This window comes from Rana temporaria, chromosome 9 (genome assembly GCF_905171775.1).
Source record: "Rana temporaria chromosome 9, aRanTem1.1, whole genome shotgun sequence".
Lineage (NCBI taxonomy): Eukaryota > Metazoa > Chordata > Amphibia > Anura > Ranidae > Rana > Rana temporaria.
In genome coordinates this window covers 11,865,965-11,889,845 of record NC_053497.1, presented here as the reverse complement: position 1 = coordinate 11,889,845, position 23,881 = coordinate 11,865,965, and the positions used below count along the sequence as shown (strand labels likewise).

Sequence of the window (23,881 nt, the reverse complement as noted above, 5' to 3'; positions counted from 1 at the left end):
GCCGCGCGCGCGGAGTCCTCCCACGTGCTATATCCGGTCCATGCTCCTGTGCTCAGTCTCTTATACCGCGTGGAGTAGAGAGGAGGGAAGATGGCGGAGGGAGAAGGTGGGTGTGCGGGCCGGCCGCGTGTCTCCTCCATAGAGCGCGCGTTCTCTCTCTATGTATTTATAAGACGTGCGCCGCCTCACCTTTGATTTTGTTCTTTGTGTTCTTCCGCAGGATCAAAGAAGAAGTCCAAGAAGCGGAGGAGCCAAACCGCCGGGGAGATCGCTGTAAGTATAGGGGGGCCCCTGTGTGTATGGGGGGGAGGACTTATATATGTGCACATATATTGCACTGTGCACTATTAGGTGTATATAATGTGGGGGGGGGGGGTGTAGAGAAGTTGATCCTTTTTATATTTTATAACCATTTTTTTTCTGATACTACAGTTTTATTTGCTGATTTTTAATATTTTTATGTAATTTTTATTTTTTGGGGGGTGGAAAACCCTGTGGGTAAGCCATGCTTCTAGTGCCCCCCCCTGTAGTCTGGGGCACACACGTGCCATGGTGCTGACTGCAGCAGGATCTCTGCCCCCTGTTGGTGGGTATAGTGCCTGCTGAACAACCATGTGCTGTGCATGAGGTTGGCGTGTGCCAGTGTGGGGGGATCAAGGGCCCATTATGTGTCAAATGCTCTCTGAAAAACATATTTTTTAACCCAGCTTGCTCTTCAGAGAGAGAGCTCCACTCATGTGAACAATCCCAGAACAGAATGACTTTTTTTGGCAGGCGTTGGCACAGCTAATGTAGATCTTTGAGGGGGGGGGGCGGCTCTTACATAAGCCATTGTGGCATTTAAAGGGCTAAATCAAGAGGTGAAGGGGCAACTGCCACTTAAATGACAGATCTGAGTGTGGATTGCGCTTCAGAGGAGTGGCAGGCCCTACCACATGTCTGATCCAGCTTGTGGTTGAGGGGCAGTAAAAACGGTTGGTGCTGCAAGTTTATTGCCCTCTTTAGCTGTAGATGGGGCTGGTTGTGTACTTGTGCAGCGCTTGTGATAATTATATGCCTGCCGAAAGCGACCCTTTGGAGGGAACGTGGGCTGTATGGCAAGCGCCCCGCAGTGGTGAGCGAAGCATGCGGTTGTGGTAGATTAGTTCAGGGATCGAGGGGTTACAGCAAGAGGTGACTCCTCCCTTGCCTCTTGTCAAATGTACCGAAGAGTTATCTGAATGTGGGTCGCTACTCGGAGAGCACCACATATACAGGGGGTTGAAGGGGCTGTAAAACCAGGTAGTTGAACTGTGGTCTTACTGCCCAACATCTGAGGGGATGATTCCATAGGGACACAGGCGGGCTTGAGCCTTATCCATAAATGGGGGGGGGGGGGGGGTTAACACATTCCGCACTTGCAGGGTCTTGTATGTAGATTGCATTTGGTGAATGACGGGTGGCGCGGCTTGTCAAACTTGCCAAGTTTAAGTCAATAAGCCGGTGCCGCTACAGTGAGACAAACAGTTGCGGTGTCCACACTCAGAACCTTGTTAAACAAAATGGGGCAAAACAAGGGTGTGCAGAAGGTCATGTCACCACTGTAAACCTTAACAGCTGCCTTTTTGAAGCTCGATCCGTATTGCAGATGGGAGAAGGGGGGCATGGTAGAGGGGGGAGAAGGGACCTGGTGCCGGGTAGTGGGGGGCATGGTAGAGAAGGGACCTGGTGCCGGGTAGTGGGGGGCATGGTAGAGGAGAAGGGACCTGGTGCCGGGTAGTGGGGGGTATGGTAGAGGGGGAGAAGGGACCTGGTGCCGGGTAGTGGGGGGTATGGTAGAGGGGGAGAAGGGACCTGGTGCCGGGTAGTGGGGGGTATGGTAGAGGGGAGAAGGGACCTGGTGCCGGGTAGTGGGGGGTATGGTAGAGGGGGAGAAGGGACCTGGTGCCGGGTAGTGGGGGGTATGGTAGAGGGGAGAAGGGACCTGGTGCCGGGTAGAGGGGGAGAAGGGACCTGGTGCGGTGTAGCGCACTAATGGAAGAGCGGCATAAAGGACGGATGTGAGGGGGGATGCAATGTAGGAGCAGGTAGATTGAAGAAGGGCCACAGTGCAGGGTAGTGTTGTTGGGGGCAGATGGGAGGAGGTGTGCATTGTAGGGGAACAGGCAGACAGAAGGGCCATGGTGCAGGGTAGTGCACCAATGGCTGGATGGGCAGGATAGAGGGCTGATTGAAGTTGGGCATATGGAAAGGGCCATGGTGCAGGGTAGTGTGCTAATGAGGGGGCAGGTGAGAGGGGTGCAATGCAGGATAGTGGGTGGATGGGCAGGGTAGTGTGCCATTGAGGGGTGGGCATTTGGGAGGAGGGGCAGGGATAGGGGAATGGTGCAGGTTGGTGCTAAATAGGAGACATTTATGACACGTTATCCAATTGTGGACACGGGAGTGTGCGTCTCGCATCCAAAATGTATTTATTGACTTCTGCTCCTCCCCCTTTACACATGTCCACAATTCCCTGCTGTCAAAATGACAGCAGAGATTTGGCTGTGTAGTTGCAGCTGCAATAATAGCTGCTGGTGTCGGACTAACAATGTTTATAAATATCATTCAAATAAGAGATACAAAGTAACATTATTAGTTTTGTATTTGCATAGTAGGTGAGGTTGAAAAAGGACCCAAAATAAACCCATTTGTTTTATCAGCGGATCAAAGGGATCTTCTCTAAACATGCTCCCTTAGATCCACCTTTGTGGGTGTTCTAACTTGTTCTGAGTTCAGCTGGATCGATCTAGCAGTTCTAGTTCAGTGTCACCCAGCAACTTTTTTTGGTTGTACAGTCAAAGGTGCTTGAGTCATTGGCATGTAAGAATAATATACCTTCATGCTGGTCGTTTATGTTCTGTTGGCAGTGGTTTCAGTGTTTGCTGTACCATGTCTCACCAACAGGGCTTGGCTAGTATGAGGACAGGTCATCTTGGACCATAAAGACTGTATACTCCTATGCTGTTCCACATATTCAATAAAGTTAAAAAAAAAAAGGGGGGGGGGATCTTCTCTGATTTTCATACGATACCCATTAAAACAAGCAGCAGTTTTTGATTTCGAATTATTTAACCCTTGGCTTATCGGCCCTTTTTAACCCCTTATCACTCGGTTTACCCCAATTTAAAGAATGTTGAGATTTTTTATTTTTTTTCTTCCTTTCCACGAACGTGCGCAATTTTGAAGCGTGTCGGGTTTCTATTGTCATATCCAACATTTTTTTTTTTTTAACACAAACAAATGGGTTGTATTGTGTCTGTGTGGGGGGTGTTTTTATTTTTCTTTATTTTTTTATATATATATATATATATATATATATATATATATATATATATATCTATCTCTATCTCTAATATATATATATATATCTATCTCTATCTCTAATATTTTAACTTTTACCTTTTCAGGATATACAGCATGAAGAAAGCTTTTTAATTAAACCCGAGTCCAAAATAGCCCAGCTGGACACATCTCAGTGGCCGCTCTTACTCAAGGTCTGTATAAGGTCTGTGTGAAATTGTGACTTTTTACTTGTTAGCCTCATACTAGGGTCTTGAACTGTCTTGCTTCCTCCCAGGAATAAACCAGGTTTGACAATTTTATCACCTGAAGGTGATTGGAGAAATATGGGGGGGTGGGGTTGATTTACTAAAGGCAAATAGACTGTGCACGCTGCAAAATACAGTTTCCCCCGAAGCTTGGTAAATGAGTAGATGATCCAACTTGCGTTGTCCAATCATGTTCAAGCAAAAATGCTATTTAAAAAAAAGAAAAAATATCCTTGCATGTATTTTTTACACACTGACGCTTTACCTAATTTACTAAGCTCTCGAGGAACTGCACTTTGCAAGTGCACAGTCTTTTATATAGTCTACCTCCTTTTAGTAAATCAACCCCGTTGTGTCATCTGGTGGCCATGGAGCAATGATGAGACTATAAAATGAAGCTTTTAATTTTTTTTAACGCTTTTGCAAGTAAACTTGCATACTTTGCAAAACCATTTGCTATTCATAAAAATTCAAGACATTCTTAAAATACACAGATACATAAACGCATACATGAATGGATCCATGCACTTGGGCTCCATTCACACCTAGGCGTTTTAACGCCTGAAGCCCGACAATACGCTGGAGGGGTGATTTAACATTGTTGGCTATGGAGATGGTTCACATCTCCACGCCGTACGCCTCAAGCTCAAAACAAGTCCCGGACCCCTTTTTCAGGCGGCGTTCGGCATAGCCGACAATGTTTCAATCACCCCTCCGGTGTATTGTATGCTAAAAACGACGCGTTTTGTCGGGACAAAACGCCGCAATTTGACGTGGCAAATCGCGGTACAATACGCCGCGTTCAGGTGTGAATGCAGCCTTAAAGATGAATCTATAGCGCAGCATATACTCTTAATTCTCTTGGGCCATCTAGATAGTAAACAAGAGGGGGGGAAGTTTTAAGGCAAAGCGAAAATGCACATAAAATTACTCGTATCACATGACTAGGGAATCTACAAAAAAACATTTGCCAACTACCAGACATTGGTTCGTTCCACACCACTAGCACATGGTGCATGCCCCATTACTGATGTGAGGGGGCGGGGCTTGTGGGAAAACTGCTCTCCTCTGACATAAGTTGGCTGTATACTTGTCTTTTTGTTTGAAAATTCTCATCACTTTGATTTTGCCATTAACCTTGACCAATGTCACTTGAAAGTACTTGGAGGAAGTAAACCCTGATGGGTTTTACTTCCCTTTTTTTAGCCTGCAAAGTAAAAAGCATAATGGAGCCAGTATGTGTTGCATTTTCTAGATCAGGGATATGCAATTAGCGGACCTCCAGCTGTTGCATAACTGCAAGTCCCATGAGGCATAGCAAGACTGACAGCCACAAGCATGACACCCAGAGGCATGATGGAACTTGTAGTTTTGCAACAGCTGGAGGACCGCTAATTGCATATCCCTGTTCTAGATTAAAGGGTCTAGTCTTATATTTATTCAAACAGTGGGCCGTCATTTACACGCTTTCTTTTCAAACTTAAACCTTGCACACACGTTTGGGTTTTCCGCAGACAAAGCCTCAGACTTTTGTCCGAAGGGCGTTGGCCAAAAACTTGTCTTGCATACAAACGGCACACGATTGTCGACTGAACAAACATGAATGTAGTTTTTCAGCTCTTTAGCGCCACCCTTTGGGCACCTTCTGTTAATGTGTTTGAGCATTAAGAGCATGTGTGTGTACTTTGGAGTTTTGTCTGATGGCCTTGTGTAGACACGCTCCGAAAATCCGACAACAGGCCGTTCATGGGGGAAAATTTGAAAGTGTGCCATCCAACATTTGTCTGTGGAAAATCTGACAGTTGTCCGATGGAGCGTACTAACAGTCGGATTATCAGCCTGTCATCCCACAATTCCCATTGGAAAATCCGATTGTGTGTACGAGGCTTAAGGCTGGATTCACACCTAAGCGATTTGCACTACAGTCCATTTAACATGGCTTCCTATGGAACACCTTCTCTAGTGCAAAAAGCACAAAGACTGCATAGGTGCGAATCCAGCTTAAGTCAGAAAAAAGCCGCTTTTTTTTTTTTTTTTTTTTTTTTTTATATCCCTCTGAGCATGTTCTACCCTTGTAGTGTTGTAGAATGTGTGTTTGGTCTCTCTAGGCTTATAACTCTATTTTTATTTTTTTAGAATTTTGACAAGCTGAATGTTCGGACGACGCACTACACTCCTATTCCATCAGGCTCCAATCCCCTGAAAAGAGACATTGCTGAGTATATTAAGTAAGTGTTGAGGTATGTGAGGGGTCTACATTGGGTAGGGTGTGGTTTTTTTTTTTTTTTTTTTTGCCCTGGGGGCCATAGGGTGCCTGTGACAAGCATATTGGGGCATTCGATGCATGCCTGCTTCATGACCGATCCACCAGACAATTAACAGTCCCAGAACGTGGCACTACAAGGCGTGTACATAGTCTAGCCTTGTGGGTTCTTTAAAGGCCTCAACCTCTCTTGCTGCTGTAAATCTGACAGCAATGCAGTTGTAATGGCTTTATAAAGTGTTTTCTATAAAAAAAATCTATCTACCGTATTTATCGGCGTATAACACGCACCCTAACTTCAAGAGGGAAGTTTCAGGAAAAAATCTTTCCACAGCGTATAACAGAGGTACTGTTTACCCTCTATTTTCAGGGTAAAGTGTTTTACGCCAAAAAATACAGTACTTTGTGCAATGGTTTTGCACTGAGCAGCCCAGATCCTCCACTTGGGGTCCCCTCCTGGCTCGGCCACTCGGGAGGGAGAGTCCTGTACAACATCGCTGGCTTGGGATAAGGGGGGGGTGTTACTGCACACTTAATTTTTTACAGAACATAACAGGTCTACACATGTTCATGTAATTGCATGCAGAAAACAACGCAGTGAAGCGGAGATGCCACACAGGTTCATTCAAAGCCGTGTGATCCCCTAGGCATATAAAATATGGCAAAGAGCCTGCTTTTGAAGAATATATTGCGCAAAGCGTATAATCGCATGTGAGCCAATATATTGTGACACAATAGACCCAAAAATGGTAACCTTTAAAGGGGAGGTTCACCCTAAAAACGACTTTCTATTACACTGGCCCCCACATTACAATACAATTATGCCTATTATGTTTTTGTGCTGTACATGCCTTGATACAGCTTATTCACCCATGGCTTCCGGGTTGCGAGTCCCGTGGGAGTGGGCGTTCCTAACATGCTGTTGATTGACGTGATGATCAAAAACGAGCTCCCCCCGTCGCATAAGCTGCATCACGATTGGCGAAAGGAGCCGAACGGCAGCTATACTGCGCCTGCGCACCGCCGTTTGGCTCCTTTCGGCAATCGTGACGCAGCTTGCGCGAAGGGGGGGGAGCTCGTTTTTGGTCATCACGTCAATCAACAGCATGTTAGGAACGCCCACTCCCGTGGGACTCGGAAGCCACGGGTGAATAAGCTGTATCAAGGTATGTACAGCACAAAAAAAACATAATAGGCATAATTGTGTTGTAATGTGGGGGGCCAGTGTAATAGAAAGTCGTTTTTAGGGTGAACCTCCCCTTTAAAGTGAAGCCCATTTTTTGGGGGGGGGGATTCCACTGTAGGCAGCCAGCTTTAATCGTTTAAGATCTTAAAATAAAGATGTCAAGTCCCGGACCTGTGAAACCCAACAGACTGGCCAGGTAACAGGTCAGGGATTTGAAGGCAGCTTGTTCAGGTATAGGCAGATGCCTTGCCCCAAGGCAACAGTTGCATTTAAAGATTACGGCCAAGAAATGTAAACGGAACACGACGGTCTTAATGTGGAACTTTACCAATGACTTGGTAAAAAAAAAAATTCTTTAGCAAAGAACGTACATTCCACATTAATAATTATGCTACCAAAATTAGTGTGCGCTGTAAATTGCCTTCAGCATCGCTCTGTTTCTTATTGCTGGAATCTACCATTTTTCTGAAGCCCTGTGCAGCAGTAAATCTTTAGGCCGTCAGCGGGTCAGACTCTGCGTTTTCAGCACAGTGCCATAAAATAGAGGGGAAACTGAGCATGTGCAGAGCAGGGTGAGACTGTATTATATTATAGGCCCCTATTACATGGCTATACCTGCATAATCGGCCAGCCTGAAGTGATCTAGCGGGACTTGATGTGGCTCTTGAGACTGTTTAATAATCCTCTTTATCTGAGGTTTTGTCTTCCTTTTGAATCTGTCACTTGGTATTCACCTTGGGTTCCGTTACTGTTCAGAACAGGATTCATCAACCTTGACAAACCAGCCAATCCGTCATCGCACGAGGTTGTAGCATGGATCCGCCGAATTCTACGTGTGGAGAAAACGGGTCACAGCGGAACGTTGGACCCGAAGGTGACGGGCTGTTTGATTGTCTGCATCGACCGCGCAACTCGGCTTGTCAAATCGCAGCAGAGTGCAGGTGAGGTTTTTTTTTTTTTTGGGTACTTGTCACCGGGGGGGGGGGGGAGCTAGAGGGGCACCAAACTGAAAATTGGTTTAAATATATAGATATTTACATTCAAAAAAATTATATTGTGTGATTTTATTGTAGGCCCTTATCGGCAACTTTAGCGCTAGTAAAGCTCAAGAATAATGCATCTTGCTTGCATTTTTGGTCGGTTTAAATAAAGCACCTCCCCTGTTGAAATGCATTGAAAACACATCATGTTGCGTTTTTGATGCATTTTTAAATCGCAGGCCTATGAAAACACAACATGCGCATGGGAAAATTTCATGCGTTTTCGGCGTGGTTATCGGATTTTTTTTTTTTTGCTGTGGAGGGATAGGCAGGCTCTTGGCAGCAGAAGCCGATCTGCAGGTCCCGGCCCCCCTCTGTCCAACACCTGCTGATCGTCTGACACCACAGAACGGATCTGCCTATGTAAACAAGGCAGATCTCGGTTCCCGGGGGAGGGATGTATTCTGAGTTCCTGCAAAGCGGGGGCTTGAATTTATCTCCCAGATCCCCCCCCCATTAGTAAATGCAGCACACACTGGCTAGGCACAGTTGGCCCTTTCCCAGCCAGTGTCGGTGCATATTTAAATCACTGATCACTTTGTGTTGCTGACCGGTTTTGTCTACCGCAATATCGCAGTTCTGCTATAGGTTACTGATCCTCACCATTACTAGTAATTTAAAAAATAACAATGTCCCACAGTTTGTAGACGCTGTAACGTTGGCATATACCAATCAATATGCACTTGTGTTTTTTGGGGTGGGGGTTGGTAACAGAATGCATGTTGGCCTATAGTGAAGACTTCTTTTTTTTTTTTTTTTTTTTTCTCACTATTGATTTGGAGCAGAAAGTAAAAATGGTATATACACATTAGACTCGGTTCCGCCTGACGAGTCGCGTCCCATTCAATGCAATGGAACCGGTCTAATAGGAGCGACGCAAGTCGCTCCGACTTAGAAAAAGTTTCCTGTGTGACTTTGGGGGCGGCTCGGGGCGACTTGCATTGACTGCTATACAGAAGTCGTTTTGCAAATCGCCTCTGAAGTCGTCCTCAGGACGACTTGCAGAGTCACCCCTGAAATCGTGCCGCTGGAGTGTGAACCAACTTTGTTTTGTTTTTTTTACCGTGAAAATGAGGACTCTCCTGGAACTTCCCTCTTAAAGTTGGGGTGTGTATAATGCACACAATCATTTTTGCACAAATAAATTAAACGGCAGAGGTTATCAAATACCACCAAAAAGAAATCTCTATTTGTGGGGAAATGAAATTTTCATTTGGGTACAATGTTGCAAAATTGTCAAGCAATTCAGTGCCCTATTGCAAAAATGACTTGGTCATGAGGGGGGGGGGTAAATCTTCCTCAGATCAAGTGGTTAATTCTCCCTTTCTGGTTCCTAGGCAAAGAATATGTTGGTATTGTACGACTTCACAATGCTCTGGAGAACGAGCTGCAGCTTTCACGGGTAAGGAGTGACTTTTCTTTTTACATGCTGTATTTATTTGAAGCCTCCAGTACACGTGATGACACAGTTTATCCATTCTCTGAGTCTGTGGCTTTCTCTGAACCCGGAAACGGGTGCGCTCTTCACTCTGGAACTTTGTTGCGCTGCGTTTTGCAGTGTGACGGGGGACCATGGGTGAGCAAAGGAGCAGGAGATGATGGCCTATGGTCAAGATGAGGCTTGCTTTCTGATAACACTGGAGATGTTTTAATGAGGATTAATGGCAAGTTTTAATGCAATTGGTAATCTTACTGTTTTTTTTTTTTCTCGTCCCATTTTTGTATCCAGGCTCTGGAGACGCTCACCGGCGCCCTCTTTCAGAGACCTCCGCTAATAGCTGCTGTGAAAAGACAGCTGCGTGTGAGAACGATTTACGAGAGCAAACTCGTGGAATATGATCCTGAGCGCCGACTAGGTAAATGATCCGCAAACTAAATGTGGAGATTCTGGTTGTAGCCGCTGCTTGTTTGTATTTTGGAAGAGCCCTCTTACCCTTCCAGCAGTTCTTCTGCCTCCGTCATAGGTGGCATTAAATTCCGGAGCGTTGGCTGATATCAGGAAATTAAGGGATCGGTGACCTCTTCCTCTGGCCGATGGTGTTTGTTGCTAGAGTTGAACAATTGTCGCATGCTCCCTCATACTTTGCATCAAGGGAGTGCTGGCCATGTACAGATTTATCACTTGTCCCTAAATGGACGAGGTGACTGGGGCTCTTTAACCACGGGTGTTTTTTTGGGAGGACTCCTCCCAGAACGCTTGCGCTGCAGCAGTCTTTCATGCTTTGGCACAATATTTAAGTGTTTAAATCGGGCATATGCAATTAGCGGACCTCCAGCTGTTGCAAAACTACAAGTCCCATCATGCCTCTGGGCGTCATGCTTGTGGCTGTCAGTCTTCCTATGCCTCATGGGATTTGTAGTTCTGCAACAGCTGGAGGTCCGCTAATTGCATATCCCTGGTTTAAATCGATGTTTCTCAACTCGGTGCTCAAACGGGTCATGTTTTCAGGATTTCCCTCAGATGTTGGTACTTTATCTTGCACGGGTGCTTTAAATCAGTCATTGGCTTGGTATTTGAGAGCCATTTTATCTAAGAGAAATTCCCAAAACATGGCCTGTTGGGGATGCTTGAGGACCGGGGTGAGAACCATTGATCTAGATCAGTGTTTCCCAACTCCAGTCCTCAAGGCACACCAACAGGTCATGTTTTCAGGATTTCCCTCAGATGAAACGGCTGTGGTAATTACAAAGGCAGTGAAACTTATCAAATCGTCTGTGCAAAATAATGGAAAGCCTGAAAACATGACCTGCCTTGAGGACTGGAGTTGAGAAACACTGGTTTAAATATAATATACACATTTAACCCATCATGGACTAAAGTATAACTAAAGGCAAAGTGTGTGTGTGTATATGTGTGTGTGTGTATATATATATATATATACACACACACACACACACACACACACACACACACACACACACACACACATTGAGTAAAGATGATTGGAGCACCTGATGGTTTTTAATTCTGTGCTCCTGTTATGGAGATTCCCCTCTTTTGGTCTTGTTTACCATGATCATTGCCCCCCATAAAAGTAAAAGGTTTCCAATGGACACTAGTTCTGGTGCCATGGGGGGGTCCCCAAAGTAATTTCCTTTTTGTAGGGATTTGCTCTCATTTCCTGTTTGGCTATGGGACAGGTAGTGAAGGAAAATCTCCTCCTTTGCCATGGGGCACAGATGGCAAAAATATTGAGGGGGGGGGTGGTGTAACCCCCGCTTACTGTATTCAAAATGAAGAAAAATTTGCCTACAGTTGTACTTAAATTTTGCAAGGGCATAGAGTCCTTGGTGCACAGTTGATGCCACTACTATAATTTGGATGGATGATCCTGAAATGGTTAATGTACTTTGTGTATATAATATATCTATGTGTGTATATGTGTATATGTATGTGTGTATGTATGTATATATATATATATATATATATCTCTATCTCTATCTCTATCTCTATCTTTTGCATCAATAAGCCAAATGATGTAGTTTAGATTTTCATGAACTTGTGATGTTGACTATCATCTATCACCCAATAACTGATGGCTTTTGATTGCTAGGAATCCAGATATTTTCCACTTGGTGAAAACCTTCCCCTAACTTTTTTTTCTTTTCCTCTCTCCTGTTACTCCCAAGGTATATTCTGGGTAAGCTGTGAAGCTGGAACATACATCCGTACTCTCTGCGTCCACATGGGCTTGCTGCTCGGGGTTGGAGGACAGATGCAGGAACTGCGCAGAGTTCGCTCGGGAGTTATGGGTGAAAAGGTAACCACCACATCCGACATTATCCACCCCAAAAGTGTTGAGTTCAGCTGCAGGCTTCTCCCTGGGGCTGATAATTTACTTTTGGGACAGTAACAAGCTTACAGGACTTTAGGCCTTTTGGGTCTTGCCCTGGAGCTGACACAACTTATTGATCAAATTTAATGTTGTCAATATCAGATTTGAAGCTTGTTTTTATCTCCCCATCTAGGATAACCTTGTCACGATGCATGACGTGTTGGATGCTCAGTGGCAGTATGACAACAATAAAGATGAAACCTACCTTCGTAGGGTTGTCTTTCCACTAGAAAAGCTGATGGTATCCCATAAAAGACTGGTTATGAAGGACAGTGCGGTAAGCTGAGTTTTAGTATTGGACGTGAATATCAAGTGTGTTGTATTAAAATAAAAAAAAATCTTAATTTCCAAATGCAAAACCAATATTACTTTTCACTTTGAAGAAAGAATAAATAAAATTACTTGTCGGGACAAGTCATTTTTTTATATCTATCTATTTTTTTTTTTCAAACAAAGTGACTAGTGGTGGTTTTTGTTTTTTCTAAAATAAAAGGTTTTGTATTTGGAAATGTGTTTTTTATTAATTTTTTTTTTCTCATGGTGGTTTTTCTATTTTAATACAGGTTAATGCCATATGCTATGGGGCAAAGATCATGCTGCCTGGACTTCTGAGATATGAAGATGGCATAGAAATCAATCAGGATATCGTGGTGGTCACAACCAAAGGAGAGGCAATCTGCATTGGTAAGTTGAATAAAATTGGGGGAGGAGATTTACTAAAACTGGTGCAGCTGTGCATGGTAGCCAATCTGCTTCCAGTTTTAATTGTCAAAGCTTAATTGAACAAGCTGAAGTGAGAAGCTGATTGGCTACTATGCACAGTTGAACCAGTTTTAGTAAATCTCCCCCTAGGTGTGTAATATATGGCCAAATGTTTTTGGACACCGCCCTTTACTTAAAAGTTGGACATCCTAGTCCAAAAGCATTAGTTTGTGTGTCTCGGCGCCCCCCCCCAAAAAAAAAAAAAGCTGCCACAACTCTTCTGTAAAGGCTTTCCACCAGATTTTGTAAGGTGTCATTGAAATGTTTTGCTCATTCAGCCAAAGGAACATTTGTGAGATCAGGTACTGATCTTGAATGAGGAGATCTGGCTCACAATTGGCATTTCAGCTCCTTCAAGTATTTATATCAGGAAAGGGTGATGCAAACATCAGTCCATGCATAGACAAATAAGTAGCGCACAGTAAGGGCCCTTTCACACTGGTGCGTTTTTTCCGGTAAAAATAGTGCTATTAAAACACTCAAACGCTCCCCATGCCCCTTCATTGAAGCAAATTAAAAAGGAGCATTAAAATCGCAGTAAAACACGGCGATTTTTCTGCGTTTTTACCGCGTTTTTAATTAATTTCAATGGAGAGGGGCATGGGGAGCATTTTAATAGCGCGATTTTTACCGTGAAAACGTGGCAAAAACACACCAGTGTGAAAGGGCCCTAACCAGGGCCATTTAACATGAGGAATTCTACCTATAGAAATGAAATGCATAACTGGTATCGAAGGTTAACGTCTAGTCATATAGATCAATGGTTCTCACCCCGGTCCTCAAGCACCCCCAACAGGCCATGTTTTGGGAATTTCTCTTAGATAAAATGGGTCTCAAATACCAAGCCAATGACTGTGATTTAAAGCACCCGTGCAAGATAAAGTACCAGCAAACCTGGCCTGTTAGTGGGCCCTGCAGGACAGGGTTGAGAACCACTGCTCTAGATCATGTGAAGATTGCCTAAATTTACATTAAGACACTATATCGAACAAGTCAAATTTACACAACTTGGTGGTGAAGAGCTCATGCATGAGAGCGTACGAAGGTGCAGTAGTGAATTCCAGAAAAAAAATGGTTATCTATAGAGCAGAGCCATAAGAGTAGCAGGAGACTCCCAAGAAAGTGGGAAGAAACCCCAGACCGAATCTAGTGTAGCAAATCAAACCATTAAATGTTGCCAATCATGGGAGTAAGATTCATTAAAATTGGTTGGGAGGAAATGTGCCAACCCAAAGTTATATATATATATATATATATATATATATATATATATATATATATATATATACAGGCCGCTCAAATGTTTCCCCCCCCCCCCCCCCCCAAACTGGTCAAATGAGGATGATTTACTAAAACTGGAAAGTGCAAAATCCTGGTGCAGCTCTGCATGCAAACCGGTGACTTGTCCTGAAGGAACTTCTCCGTTAGGGGAACCTTAAAGGACTGCGCAGTCCGTGAAGGAACTTTCCCGTTAGCCGGAACCATCTCAGCACATCAGATTGCGCCTGCGCAGGAACTTCCATGATAGCTGGAACCAGCTCCGCAGATCACCGGCTTTCAGGTTTTTTATTTTTTTTCATAACCAAAGCTTTATTGAACAAGCTGAATTTGGAAGCCGATTGGCTACCCATGCACAGCCGCACCAGATATTGCACTCTCCAGGTTAGTAAACAACTCTCCAGGTTAGTAAATAAACTCATATGTCTTTATGGGGCTGGCTTGATGCACAGACCAGGAAAGGTTATTCCTTAAACTGTTTCCACAAAGTTTTAAGCACACAATTGTGTAAGATGTCTTTTTGTATGCTATTGCATTACCAGAACGGGTGTCTACAATCTTTTTGGCCACATATTTGCAACCTCGCTGCATGTGTTTTTTTGAAATGATGACAAAGTTTATCCATTCTCTGAGCCTGCAGACATACTTGACTTGTTCTTTTATTCCTCGGAATTGAGAACCTTTCTTCCTATTGGCACGTGTGCTGCGTCTTGCAGTATATTGTGCACATGGGTAAGATTGGACAAGATGTCTGATGTGGTAAAGATGAAATAAACTATCTGATCTCAATTCTCAATCTTAAGACCAACTTTGATTTTACGTAATTTATGTCTACTTAACTTAATCTTTTATTTTTTTTGGTTGATGGAATACAGGTACTGCCCTTATGACGACTGCGGTGATCTCTACGTGTGACCATGGTATTGTTGCAAAGATTAAACGCGTCATTATGGAGAGGGACATTTATCCACGCAAGTGGGGCCTGGGTCCTAAGGTAAGACTTTTGCAATTGGGGGTGGTGTATAGAATGTATTTTAACACCTTGCCAGCCGTTTGCATATATGTGGGCGAGCCTTAAAGGCAAGAGGCCACATATGTACACCTAAATATAAAACAAATGTGCCGAGAGCATGTGCTCCTGGCACAGTTGCCAGTGGCTAACATTTCCTGATCTTTACTTGCAATCAAGAAATTTCCAATCATGTGACAGACCATGGCAGCAGTCATAAGGCCACACCCCACCACCTGGCATCTGAAACCCCTAAAGTGGGGTTTGTAGGTAACCTCTGCTCACCAGCCGTAATGAAACTACAAATCCCATCATGCCTCCTGCCTCTAGGTGTCATACCTGTGGTTGTCAGGGTCTTGCAATGTCTAATTGGACTTGTTTCAAAACTGGAAGGCCGAGGTTGCCTGCCCCTGCTCTAAAGACCCAGTAGGAGCTGGTGCCTAGGGGTTATTGCATTTATTTTTTTCCAATGATTTTTGTTATATATTTCAAAGGCATAAAGCATTCAAACGGCATTAATTTTGACATTTGTGGCCTACAAAGTAGGAATACAATTGCTGTGGTTTTTCTAGAGTGGCTTGTAGGGTACGCCAAAAGCAGTTTGAGCCAAATGATGTAAATTCAGATCCGTGAATCTTTGGTAATGACGACTTTCATCTATCACCCTATAACTGATGGCTCTTGTAGAAATGGACTCGTTTTTTTTTTTTTTTTGTAGAGGAAGCAAAGTGCACGCTTAAGAGATTTATAACATCGTTTGACTTTTTTAATTCCTAGGCAAGTCAGAAGAAAATGATGATTCAGAAAGGTCTGCTGGACAAACACGGCAAATCCAATGAAAATACTCCAAATCAATGGCGGGATGAATATGTGGATTACAGGTAATGGGGGTGGTCCATGGAGTGTGTGTTGCAGGAAACGGGGTGGTTTAGTGTGTGTTGCAGGAAACGGGGTGGTCCAGTGTGTGTGTGTTGCAGGAAACGGGGTGGTTTAGTGTGTGTGTTGCAGGAAACGGGGTGGTTTAGAGTGTGTGTGTTGCAGGAAACGGGGTGGTTTAGTGTGTGTGTGTGTTGCAGGAAACGGGGTGGTTTAGTGTGTGTGTGTGTGTGTTGCAGGAAACGGGGTGGTTTAGTGTGTGTGTGTTGCAGGAAACGGGGTGGTTTAGTGTGTGTTGCAGGAAACGGGGTGGTTTAGTGTGTGTTGCAGGAAACGGGGTGGTTTAGTGTGTGTTGCAGGAAACGGGGTGGTTTAGTGTGTGTTGCAGGAAACGGGGTGGTTTAGTGTGTGTGTGTGTGTGTGTGTGTGTGTGTGTGTTGCAGGAAACGGGGTGGTTTAGTGTGTGTGTGTGTGTGTGTGTGTTGCAGGAAACGGGGTGGTTTAGTGTGTGTGTGTGTTGCAGGAAACGGGGTGGTTTAGTGTGTGTTGCAGGAAACGGGGTGGTTTAGTGTGTGTTGCAGGAAACGGGGTGGTTTAGTGTGTGTTGCAGGAAACGGGGTGGTTTAGTGTGTGTGTTGCAGGAAACGGGGTGGTTTAGTGTGTGTTGCAGGAAACGGGGTGGTTTAGTGTGTGTTGCAGGAAACGGGGTGGTTTAGTGTGTGTTGCAGGAAACGGGGTGGTTTAGTGTGTGTTGCAGGAAACGGGGTGGTTTAGTGTGTGTGTGTGTGTGTGTTGCAGGAAACGGGGTGGTTTAGTGTGTGTGTGTGTGTGTGTGTGTTGCAGGAAACGGGGTGGTTTAGTGTGTGTGTGTTGCAGGAAACGGGGTGGTTTAGTGTGTGTTGCAGGAAACGGGGTGGTTTAGTGTGTGTTGCAGGAAACGGGGTGGTTTAGTGTGTGTTGCAGGAAACGGGGTGGTTTAGTGTGTTGCAGGAAATGGGGTGGTTTAGTGTGTTGCAGGAAATGGGGTGGTTTAGTGTGTTGCAGGAAATGGGGTGGTTTAGTGTGTGTGTGTGTGTGTGTTGCAGGAAACGGGGTGGTTTAGTGTGTGTTGCAGGAAACGGGGTGGTTTAGTGTGTGTTGCAGGAAACGGGGTGGTTTAGTGTGTGTGTGTGTGTGTGTTGCAGGAAACGGGGTGGTTTAGTGTGTTGCAGGAAACGGGGTGGTTTAGTGTGTGTGTGTGTGTGTGTGTTGCAGGAAACGGGGTGGTTTAGTGTGTGTTGCAGGAAACGGGGTGGTTTAGTGTGTGTTGCAGGAAATGGGGTGGTTTAGTGTGTTGCAGGAAATGGGGTGGTTTAGTGTGTTGCAGGAAATGGGGTGGTTTAGTGTGTTGCAGGAAATGGGGTGGTTTAGTGTGTTGCAGGAAATGGGGTGGTTTAGTGTGTTGCAGGAAACGGGGTGGTTTAGTGTGTGTTGCAGGAAACGGGGTGGTTTAGTGTGTGTTGCAGGAAACGGGGTGGTTTAGTGTGTGTTGCAGGAAACGGGGTGGTTTAGTGTGTGTTGCAGGAAACGGGGTGGTTTAGTGTGTGTTGCAGGAAACGGGGGGGTTTAGTGTGTGTTGCAGGAAACGGGGTGGTTTAGTGTGTGTTGCAGGAAATGGGGTGGTTTAGTGTGTTGCAGGAAATGGGGTGGTTTAGTGTGTTGCAGGAAACGGGGTGGTTTAGTGTGTGTTGCAGGAAACGGGGTGGTTTAGTGTGTTGCAGGAAACGGGGTGGTTTAGTGTGTGTTGCAGGAAACGGGGTGGTTTAGTGTGTGTGTGTGTGTTGCAGGAAACGGGGTGGTTTAGTGTGTGTGTGTGTGTGTTGCAGGAAACGGGGTGGTTTAGTGTGTGTTGCAGGAAATGGGGTGGTTTAGTGTGTGTTGCAGGAAACGGGGTGGTTTAGTGTGTGTTGCAGGAAACGGGGTGGTTTAGTGTGTGTTGCAGGAAACGGGGTGGTTTAGTGTGTGTTGCAGGAAACGGGGTGGTTTAGTGTGTGTTGCAGGAAACGGGGTGGTTTAGTGTGTGTTGCAGGAAACGGGGTGGTTTAGTGTGTGTTGCAGGAAATGGGGTGGTTTAGTGTGTGTGTTGCAGGAAACGGGGTGGTTTAGTGTGTGTTGCAGGAAACGGGGTGGTTTAGTGTGTGTTGCAGGAAACGGGGTGGTTTAGTGTGTGTTGCAGGAAATGGGGTGGTTTAGTGTGTTGCAGGAAATGGGGTGGTTTAGTGTGTGTTGCAGGAAACGGGGTGGTTTAGTGTGTGTTGCAGGAAACGGGGTGGTCCATGGAGTGTGCACAGTGCAGGGAACGGGGTGGTCATGGTGTTTGCCCAGCAGTGTTGTAAAGTGGGTCTCCTGCAAGCTTTTTTGGGTAGAAGGGAACATAGAAGCTCCTCCTGGGTGCACTGCTTGGGTCCGGCAGCTGACTGCCAGGCACAAACACTGTTGCATGAATTGTGCAGCAGTTGCAATGAAGGAAACCAGTACAATTTGTTTGGGAGGGTGGGGGTCTGAATTAAATGTGTAGCGGGTGACGGATGCTTGCAGGGGTTAATTTTTTTTTTTTTTTTTTTTTTTTTTTTTTTAACCAAAACTAATGTGTATAAAACGTTATTTTTGCAGTGCCAGGGCGAAGCAACAACCACCAGCAACTCCTGCGCCAGAAACTCCTCCACCTTCTAAGGTATGTGTCGGTGATATTGCATACTTGATTCCCGCAGGAAGTTATCCCCCTCTCATCTACTTGTGGTATTATGGGGGAGTCATCCTGCAAAATAACCTGGCTGCTGCCTATTGGGGGGGGGTGCAGTGTGCTTCCTCTATCAGGCTTGTAGCTCACATAATTGACTGCAGTGTGTGTTTAGTCTTTTAAAACCTTTAAATGCCAATAATATTTGAGCTGTGGGTGGCCCTGCAGGCACCACAAGGCTGAATAAATGTATTTAAAAATCAACTAAGTGAAGTGCAAAACCATCAGCCGATTAATGACGACATCTTATCGGATACAGTCACTGGGGTTAATTTTATTAAAACTGGAGAGTTCAAAAATCTGGTGCAGCTGTGCATGGTAGCCAATTGGCTTCTGACTTCAGCTCGCCCAATTAGGCTTTGACCAAAGAAAGCTGAAAGCCGATTGGTTTCTATACAGATTTTTAGACTCTAGCTTTAGTAAAACTACCACCGCTGTCTGGGTATTGAGGAGAATGGCTGCCGGGGATAGAGTGCTGGGCAGTTTAGCTTCCTCTATACATACTGTTGGCATAGCTGGGGTAATCTATCATTTTAGAGCAGTGCATGGTGGTCTTTTATATGTATCCTTGGTTATAGGACTGTCGGGTCAGTTTTAATGGGATAAAACTAATATTGTAGAGACTTTTGCTGAAGGGTTTTTATTTAACAAAAAAATAACAAACCTTTTTGCTTCTTGCAGAGAAAGCATGCAAGTGAATCGGACAGCGAAGCAGCAACTCCAAAGCCTACCAAAAAGAAAAAGGTAAGTTTGTTTTTTGTTTAACCACTTGCTGCCCGCCCACCGTCAAATGACAACTGGGTGGACGTCATATGACGGAGAGCCAATCAGCGGCATCCCCTCACAGGGGACAGCAAAGTATGAAAATCAGGGCACTGATTACAAGTGCTCACTAGTGCCAGCAATGATTGCCCATAAGTGCTGCCTCATCAGCGCCCACAAGTACGGCATATTGGTGAAGGAGAAAAATACTTATTTGCAAAATTTACAGACTAAAACTTTGAAGATTTTTGTGGTAAATATAAAAAAATTGTGGTAAGGTGGTGCCAATCCTTTTAAATAAAAAAAACTAAATTGCCCTCTTGTGGTAATAAAGTACAAACCCCAGCTGGGGGGGAATGGGGTGCGAGAATATTGTTGGCACCTTGATAACTCCATAAATCATGTCCTGTGTCTTCCAGAAAAAGCAGTCAGAGGAAGCGCCAGCCGAAGAAGAGGAAGTGGAGATCAAGGTAAAAACCTGAATTCTTTATATTAAAGTAAATCTGTGAAATTGCCGCTCGGATGAGTCGCTGTACACTTGCTAAAAACCTACAACAGATTTCTCTCAACCACTTTCTGACCGCGCCGAAAGACTGCTGCAGCGCGGTCGTCCAGTTCTGGGAGGTTGCCTATTGACCTGCCCCCAGGGCGTACTATTATCTGGGGGGGGGGGTATTTTAAAAACAAAACAAGCTCTGCTTTTAAAGCAGTTTTGTCTTTTCATGGACCCCAAGCTGGGATTGTAAACCCTCAGCAAACATGTTATGCGCTGCGCTGTGCGATGGTTTTGCACAGAGCTGCCCTGTTCTTTCTCTTTGGGGTCCCCTGGCAGTGCTCCCGGCTTCTCCCAGCTGATGGCAGATAAAGCAAATGGCTCCTGCAGCTGTCTTTCAGCCAAAAAGGAGGAAGAACTGCTTCTTTGCTTGATCACGCTCAGTTAAGTGTGGGGTCCATGCACAGGTTTTTTTCTGCATTAAGCAGGGGTAGGCAAGCTGTTGAACTATATTTCCCTTGAGGCATTGCAAGGCTGGTATTTGCAGAACTACAAATCCCATCATGCCTCTGGGAGTAATTGTACAAGCTGGAGGGCCCCAGGTTGCCAACCCATGCATTAAGTTAAGAAAACATCAGATTGTAGAACTTTTATTTTTTTTTTTTTTTTTTTTTAAATTGCACACTGGTTGTCCTTCATAAAAGTATTGGCATGATTGGTTTTGACTTGCATGGAACTGGGCTTATCTACCTGCAGTAAACAGGACTGTAGCGGTTTAAAGGTGTTTACAACACCTTTGTGTTTTTTCCTTAATGCATCAAGGTGAAAAATGCCTTGCAGTGTCCGCCCCCCATTTTTTACTTGCCTGAGTCCCAAATTTCTGTGGGTGAATCCCCCCCCACCATCCTTCTCTCCACAAAGTCCCGGCTTTAATTGGATGGGTTGATGGCAGCACAGCCATTGTCTCCCATTCCTGTCAGACCCAGGGGCCAAATCATACACTCGGCATTTGTGGGCACTGACTGCAAGGTAACCCCCTTGAGCGCTTCTCCTGGGGGGGGGGCTTCTAATGCAGGGAGGAGCTGCCAAGGGCCCCCAGAATGAGGTCATGGCCACTCTGTGCAAAAAAAAATGCACAGGGGGGGGGGTCCCCCCCCCCCCCCCATACTAAGGTGCTTTGCAGGCACTAAAAAGTACCTGCAAAGCGCCCTGAAACAGTTGTTGCTGTCTCTCCAGTGTGAAGGCCCCAGGGGCTTTCACACTGGAGCAGTGCGCTAGTAGGACGGAAAAAGTCCTACCAGCAGCATCTCTGGAGCTGTGGTACCACTCCTGCCCATTTAAATCAATGGGTACCGCCAGCAAAGTGCTGCAGCAGCGCTTTGCGGTGGTTTTAACCCTTTCTCTACAGGGTAAAAGCACCCCGCTAGCAGCCAAATAGCGCAGCGAAATTGACAAAGCGCTGCTAAAAACAGCGGCACGTTGCCACCTGCGCACCCACTGCCCCAGTGTGACGGGCATTGGTATCACTTACCTGTATGTTCTAAATTGGGCCTGCATTGGTCTCTATCACTCAGATTGCATGTTTCTTTTATCTTGCAGGAGGAGCCAGAGGAAGGTGATGAGAGCGCTTCAGTAAAAAAGAAGAAGAAGAAAAAGCACCAAGAAGCACAAGAAGAGGAACAAGCCGTGTCAGAAGACTCTCCAAAGGTAATTACTGGGACGTTCTAGGGTGCTTGTGGAAGGTAAAAAAAAAAATCTCCATCGAGACTAGAGTCACACCTCTGCACTCCTAGTGGCTTTGGTGTGCTAGAGTTTTCGAAGAGTATTTGCTGATCTTTATTTTCTGGTTGGTTTTCCATTTGGCCCAACCGGTCACTGATACAGCGACATCCGCCCACCGCGCTCTGCTCTTCTGTAGTGTTCTGTATGGGGAGGAATGATGTGTGAAAAAATTAGTTCTGCTTGTAATTGCTGTGATGTCCGATGTGCAGCAGTAACCTCTCTTGTTTTTCAGTTTGTATAAGCAGTACATTACAAAATATTTAAATTGTGCATGGGGACGTTTTTACATTACACACAGCCAGGTTGGGTTTGTGATTTTGTTGGTTGGCCGAACTTATTATTCTGATTTAAAAAAATAAATAAAAAAAATCTCGAATGCTTGCTGAGCTCTTAAAGGGGTTGTAAACCTTTGTGTCTTTCACCTTATTGCATCCTATGCAGTAAGGTGAAAAAACACATTGCAGTGTCCAGCCCCTGTTTTTTTTTACTTGCCTGGGCAAAGGCATACACTTGGCATCAATGGACGCAGTGTATGACATGGGAGCGCGCCCACAAGGCAACCCCCTCGAGAGCTTGCCAGAGGGGGTAATCTAATGCGGGGAGGAGAGCCCAGAAGAGGATGATCGAACAAAACTAACTGCATACTGAAGTATGACATGTTTATTTTTATTTTTTTAATAAAACTTGAACCTTTTTAATATCGCTTTAATGGAGAAGGCATTTTGGGTATATTAAAGTGGGAGGTCAGGTCCTCTTGTGGGCCAGTGCTCGTGTCCAAGCTGCCAATCGCTGTTCTAGGATCGGGGGTGTTGGTGTCCTGGCTAAATCAGTTTGACCAGGGTAGAGCGCAGCGAGGATGGTATACTATGCTGGAGGGGCAGGGCTATCAGAAAGCACCATAACTGGTCAGATGGAGGGGCCTCCTAAAACTTTAAAATCTTATGGTCTTAAAGTGGAGTTCCACCCATAAATAGAACATTACATCAGTAATTTAAAAAAAAGTCGTCCTTTAAGAACTTTTCTTAGATGCCTTCAAAGTGTTGTTGCTAGGCAGAATGGTTAATCTTCCCTCTTCCTGCACCTAGGTGCTTAAGCTTCCTAACCTAAACCGCACAGACTCCTGGGAATGTAGTGGGTGTAACTTTCCAGGAGTCTGTGCCCTCCCCAGTCTCAAAGAATCATGTGACTTGGACAGTACAGGTGCTGAAACCTATTACACTGCTTGTGCAGCACTGAGCATGTGCAAGATCTGCAAGGCTGAAATCCAGGAAGTCATACAGTCTGGCTTCATGATGCCCACACTTAAGATGCCCCCAGTCAATTTCTATTTTATAAAGTGTCTAAATGCTGTAACAACCTAACAAAACAGACCTTGGTTTACAGACTAACTTTACTAGAATACATTAAGCTTGTGTATTACAGGGGTATTTATATTTAAAAAGTGAAATTGTGGCCAGAACTCCGCTTTAATGTGCATATCTGCTTCCCTTTTTTTTATTAGGTGAGCAAAAGTGCGAAGAAGAAAAAGAAGAAACACAGAGAAGAGGACTGATCAGACTTTATAATGGAGTTCACCTTGGTGGACGACGTATCGGGTCCTGTACTGCCAAGGCCTTGATATAATACTCCTTGTCCTGTTTTAAGGATTGTACAGTCTTCCTCGCTCCCCATATTTTTTTTTTTTTGTTTTTTTAATTTGTTTGGGATTACAATAAGCTCTCTTTTTATGTTTGACCATGTACCATAAAAGTCCGCCTGCAATGTTTTTTTTTGCATATTTTAGTAAAAATTACTAAAGTTTAAAATGTTTTTGGTCTCATTTCTTATGGTTACATAATGTATTTATCCTTTTTTGTGTGTAGTAAAATGGCTTCACCACTGGGATGAAAGCTAACCCCGAGCAGGCAAATTTCACACCCACCGGCCACTTGGGTGCACCTTGCTAGTACCGGGTTGGACCCTCTTTGTCTTCATTCTTCGTGAAATAGATGCAACAAGGTGTTAGAAACGTTCCTCAGATTTTTCTCCATAGTGACATAACATCACACAGTTTCTGCAGATTTGTCAGCGGCACATACCAAAGGTGTTCTATTGCAGGGGTCATCAACCCTGTCCTCGACCCACTAACAGGTCAGGTTTTATGTATTGCCTTGGGGAGATGCAGACTAGAATACTGCTATCGCTGAGCAGCAAATGATATCACCTGTGATGCATTTTAGTTATCTTGCAAACCTGGACTGTTAGTG

The 23,881-nt window shown here is 44.8% G+C and overlaps 1 protein-coding gene and 5 non-coding genes across 7 annotated transcripts; all 6 read left to right on the top strand.

The window, feature by feature from the left end:
• Positions 1 to 23,440, top strand: DKC1 (dyskerin pseudouridine synthase 1). 2 transcript variants are annotated; one of them, XM_040322792.1, is made up of 17 exons: positions 1 to 106; positions 221 to 273; positions 3,429 to 3,515; positions 5,706 to 5,797; positions 7,775 to 7,959; positions 9,396 to 9,460; positions 9,788 to 9,914; positions 11,689 to 11,819; positions 12,028 to 12,171; positions 12,458 to 12,578; positions 14,810 to 14,928; positions 15,721 to 15,824; positions 18,472 to 18,532; positions 19,280 to 19,342; positions 19,780 to 19,830; positions 21,453 to 21,560; positions 23,137 to 23,440. In XM_040322792.1, exons 1-17 carry the CDS (start codon positions 91 to 93, stop codon positions 23,185 to 23,187), a joined length of 1,578 nt encoding a protein of 525 aa, XP_040178726.1. In that variant the 5' UTR covers positions 1 to 90; the 3' UTR covers positions 23,188 to 23,440. The 2 variants fall into 2 exon arrangements, with proteins under 2 accessions (XP_040178726.1, XP_040178727.1); XM_040322793.1 differs by lacking the exons at positions 18,472 to 18,532; positions 19,280 to 19,342; positions 19,780 to 19,830; positions 21,453 to 21,560; positions 23,137 to 23,440 and having other exon boundaries at positions 15,721 to 15,828.
• Positions 2,704 to 2,948, top strand: LOC120914828. The gene has a single exon (XR_005743834.1). It is a non-coding gene; the product is annotated as a small nucleolar RNA SNORA53 (small nucleolar RNA).
• LOC120914804 lies at positions 11,528 to 11,600 on the top strand. The gene has a single exon (XR_005743810.1). It is a non-coding gene; the product is annotated as a small nucleolar RNA SNORD83 (small nucleolar RNA).
• On the top strand, positions 11,847 to 11,963 carry LOC120914821. Its single transcript, XR_005743827.1, has one exon. It is a non-coding gene; the product is annotated as a small nucleolar RNA SNORA36 family (small nucleolar RNA).
• LOC120914803 lies at positions 15,549 to 15,623 on the top strand. Its single transcript, XR_005743809.1, has one exon. It is a non-coding gene; the product is annotated as a small nucleolar RNA SNORD83 (small nucleolar RNA).
• On the top strand, positions 21,614 to 21,745 carry LOC120914820. Its single transcript, XR_005743826.1, has one exon. It is a non-coding gene; the product is annotated as a small nucleolar RNA SNORA3/SNORA45 family (small nucleolar RNA).
• Positions 23,441 to 23,881: the final 441 nt, after the last annotated feature.

Bases quoted from the DNA above. Each gene is read 5' to 3' on its own strand.
- DKC1 (XM_040322792.1), top strand. The intron at 274-3,428 runs GTAAGTATAGGG...TTACCTTTTCAG, and splicing joins AAACCGCCGGGGAGATCGCT to GATATACAGCATGAAGAAAG. The intron at 9,915-11,688 runs GTAAATGATCCG...GTTACTCCCAAG, and splicing joins TGATCCTGAGCGCCGACTAG to GTATATTCTGGGTAAGCTGT.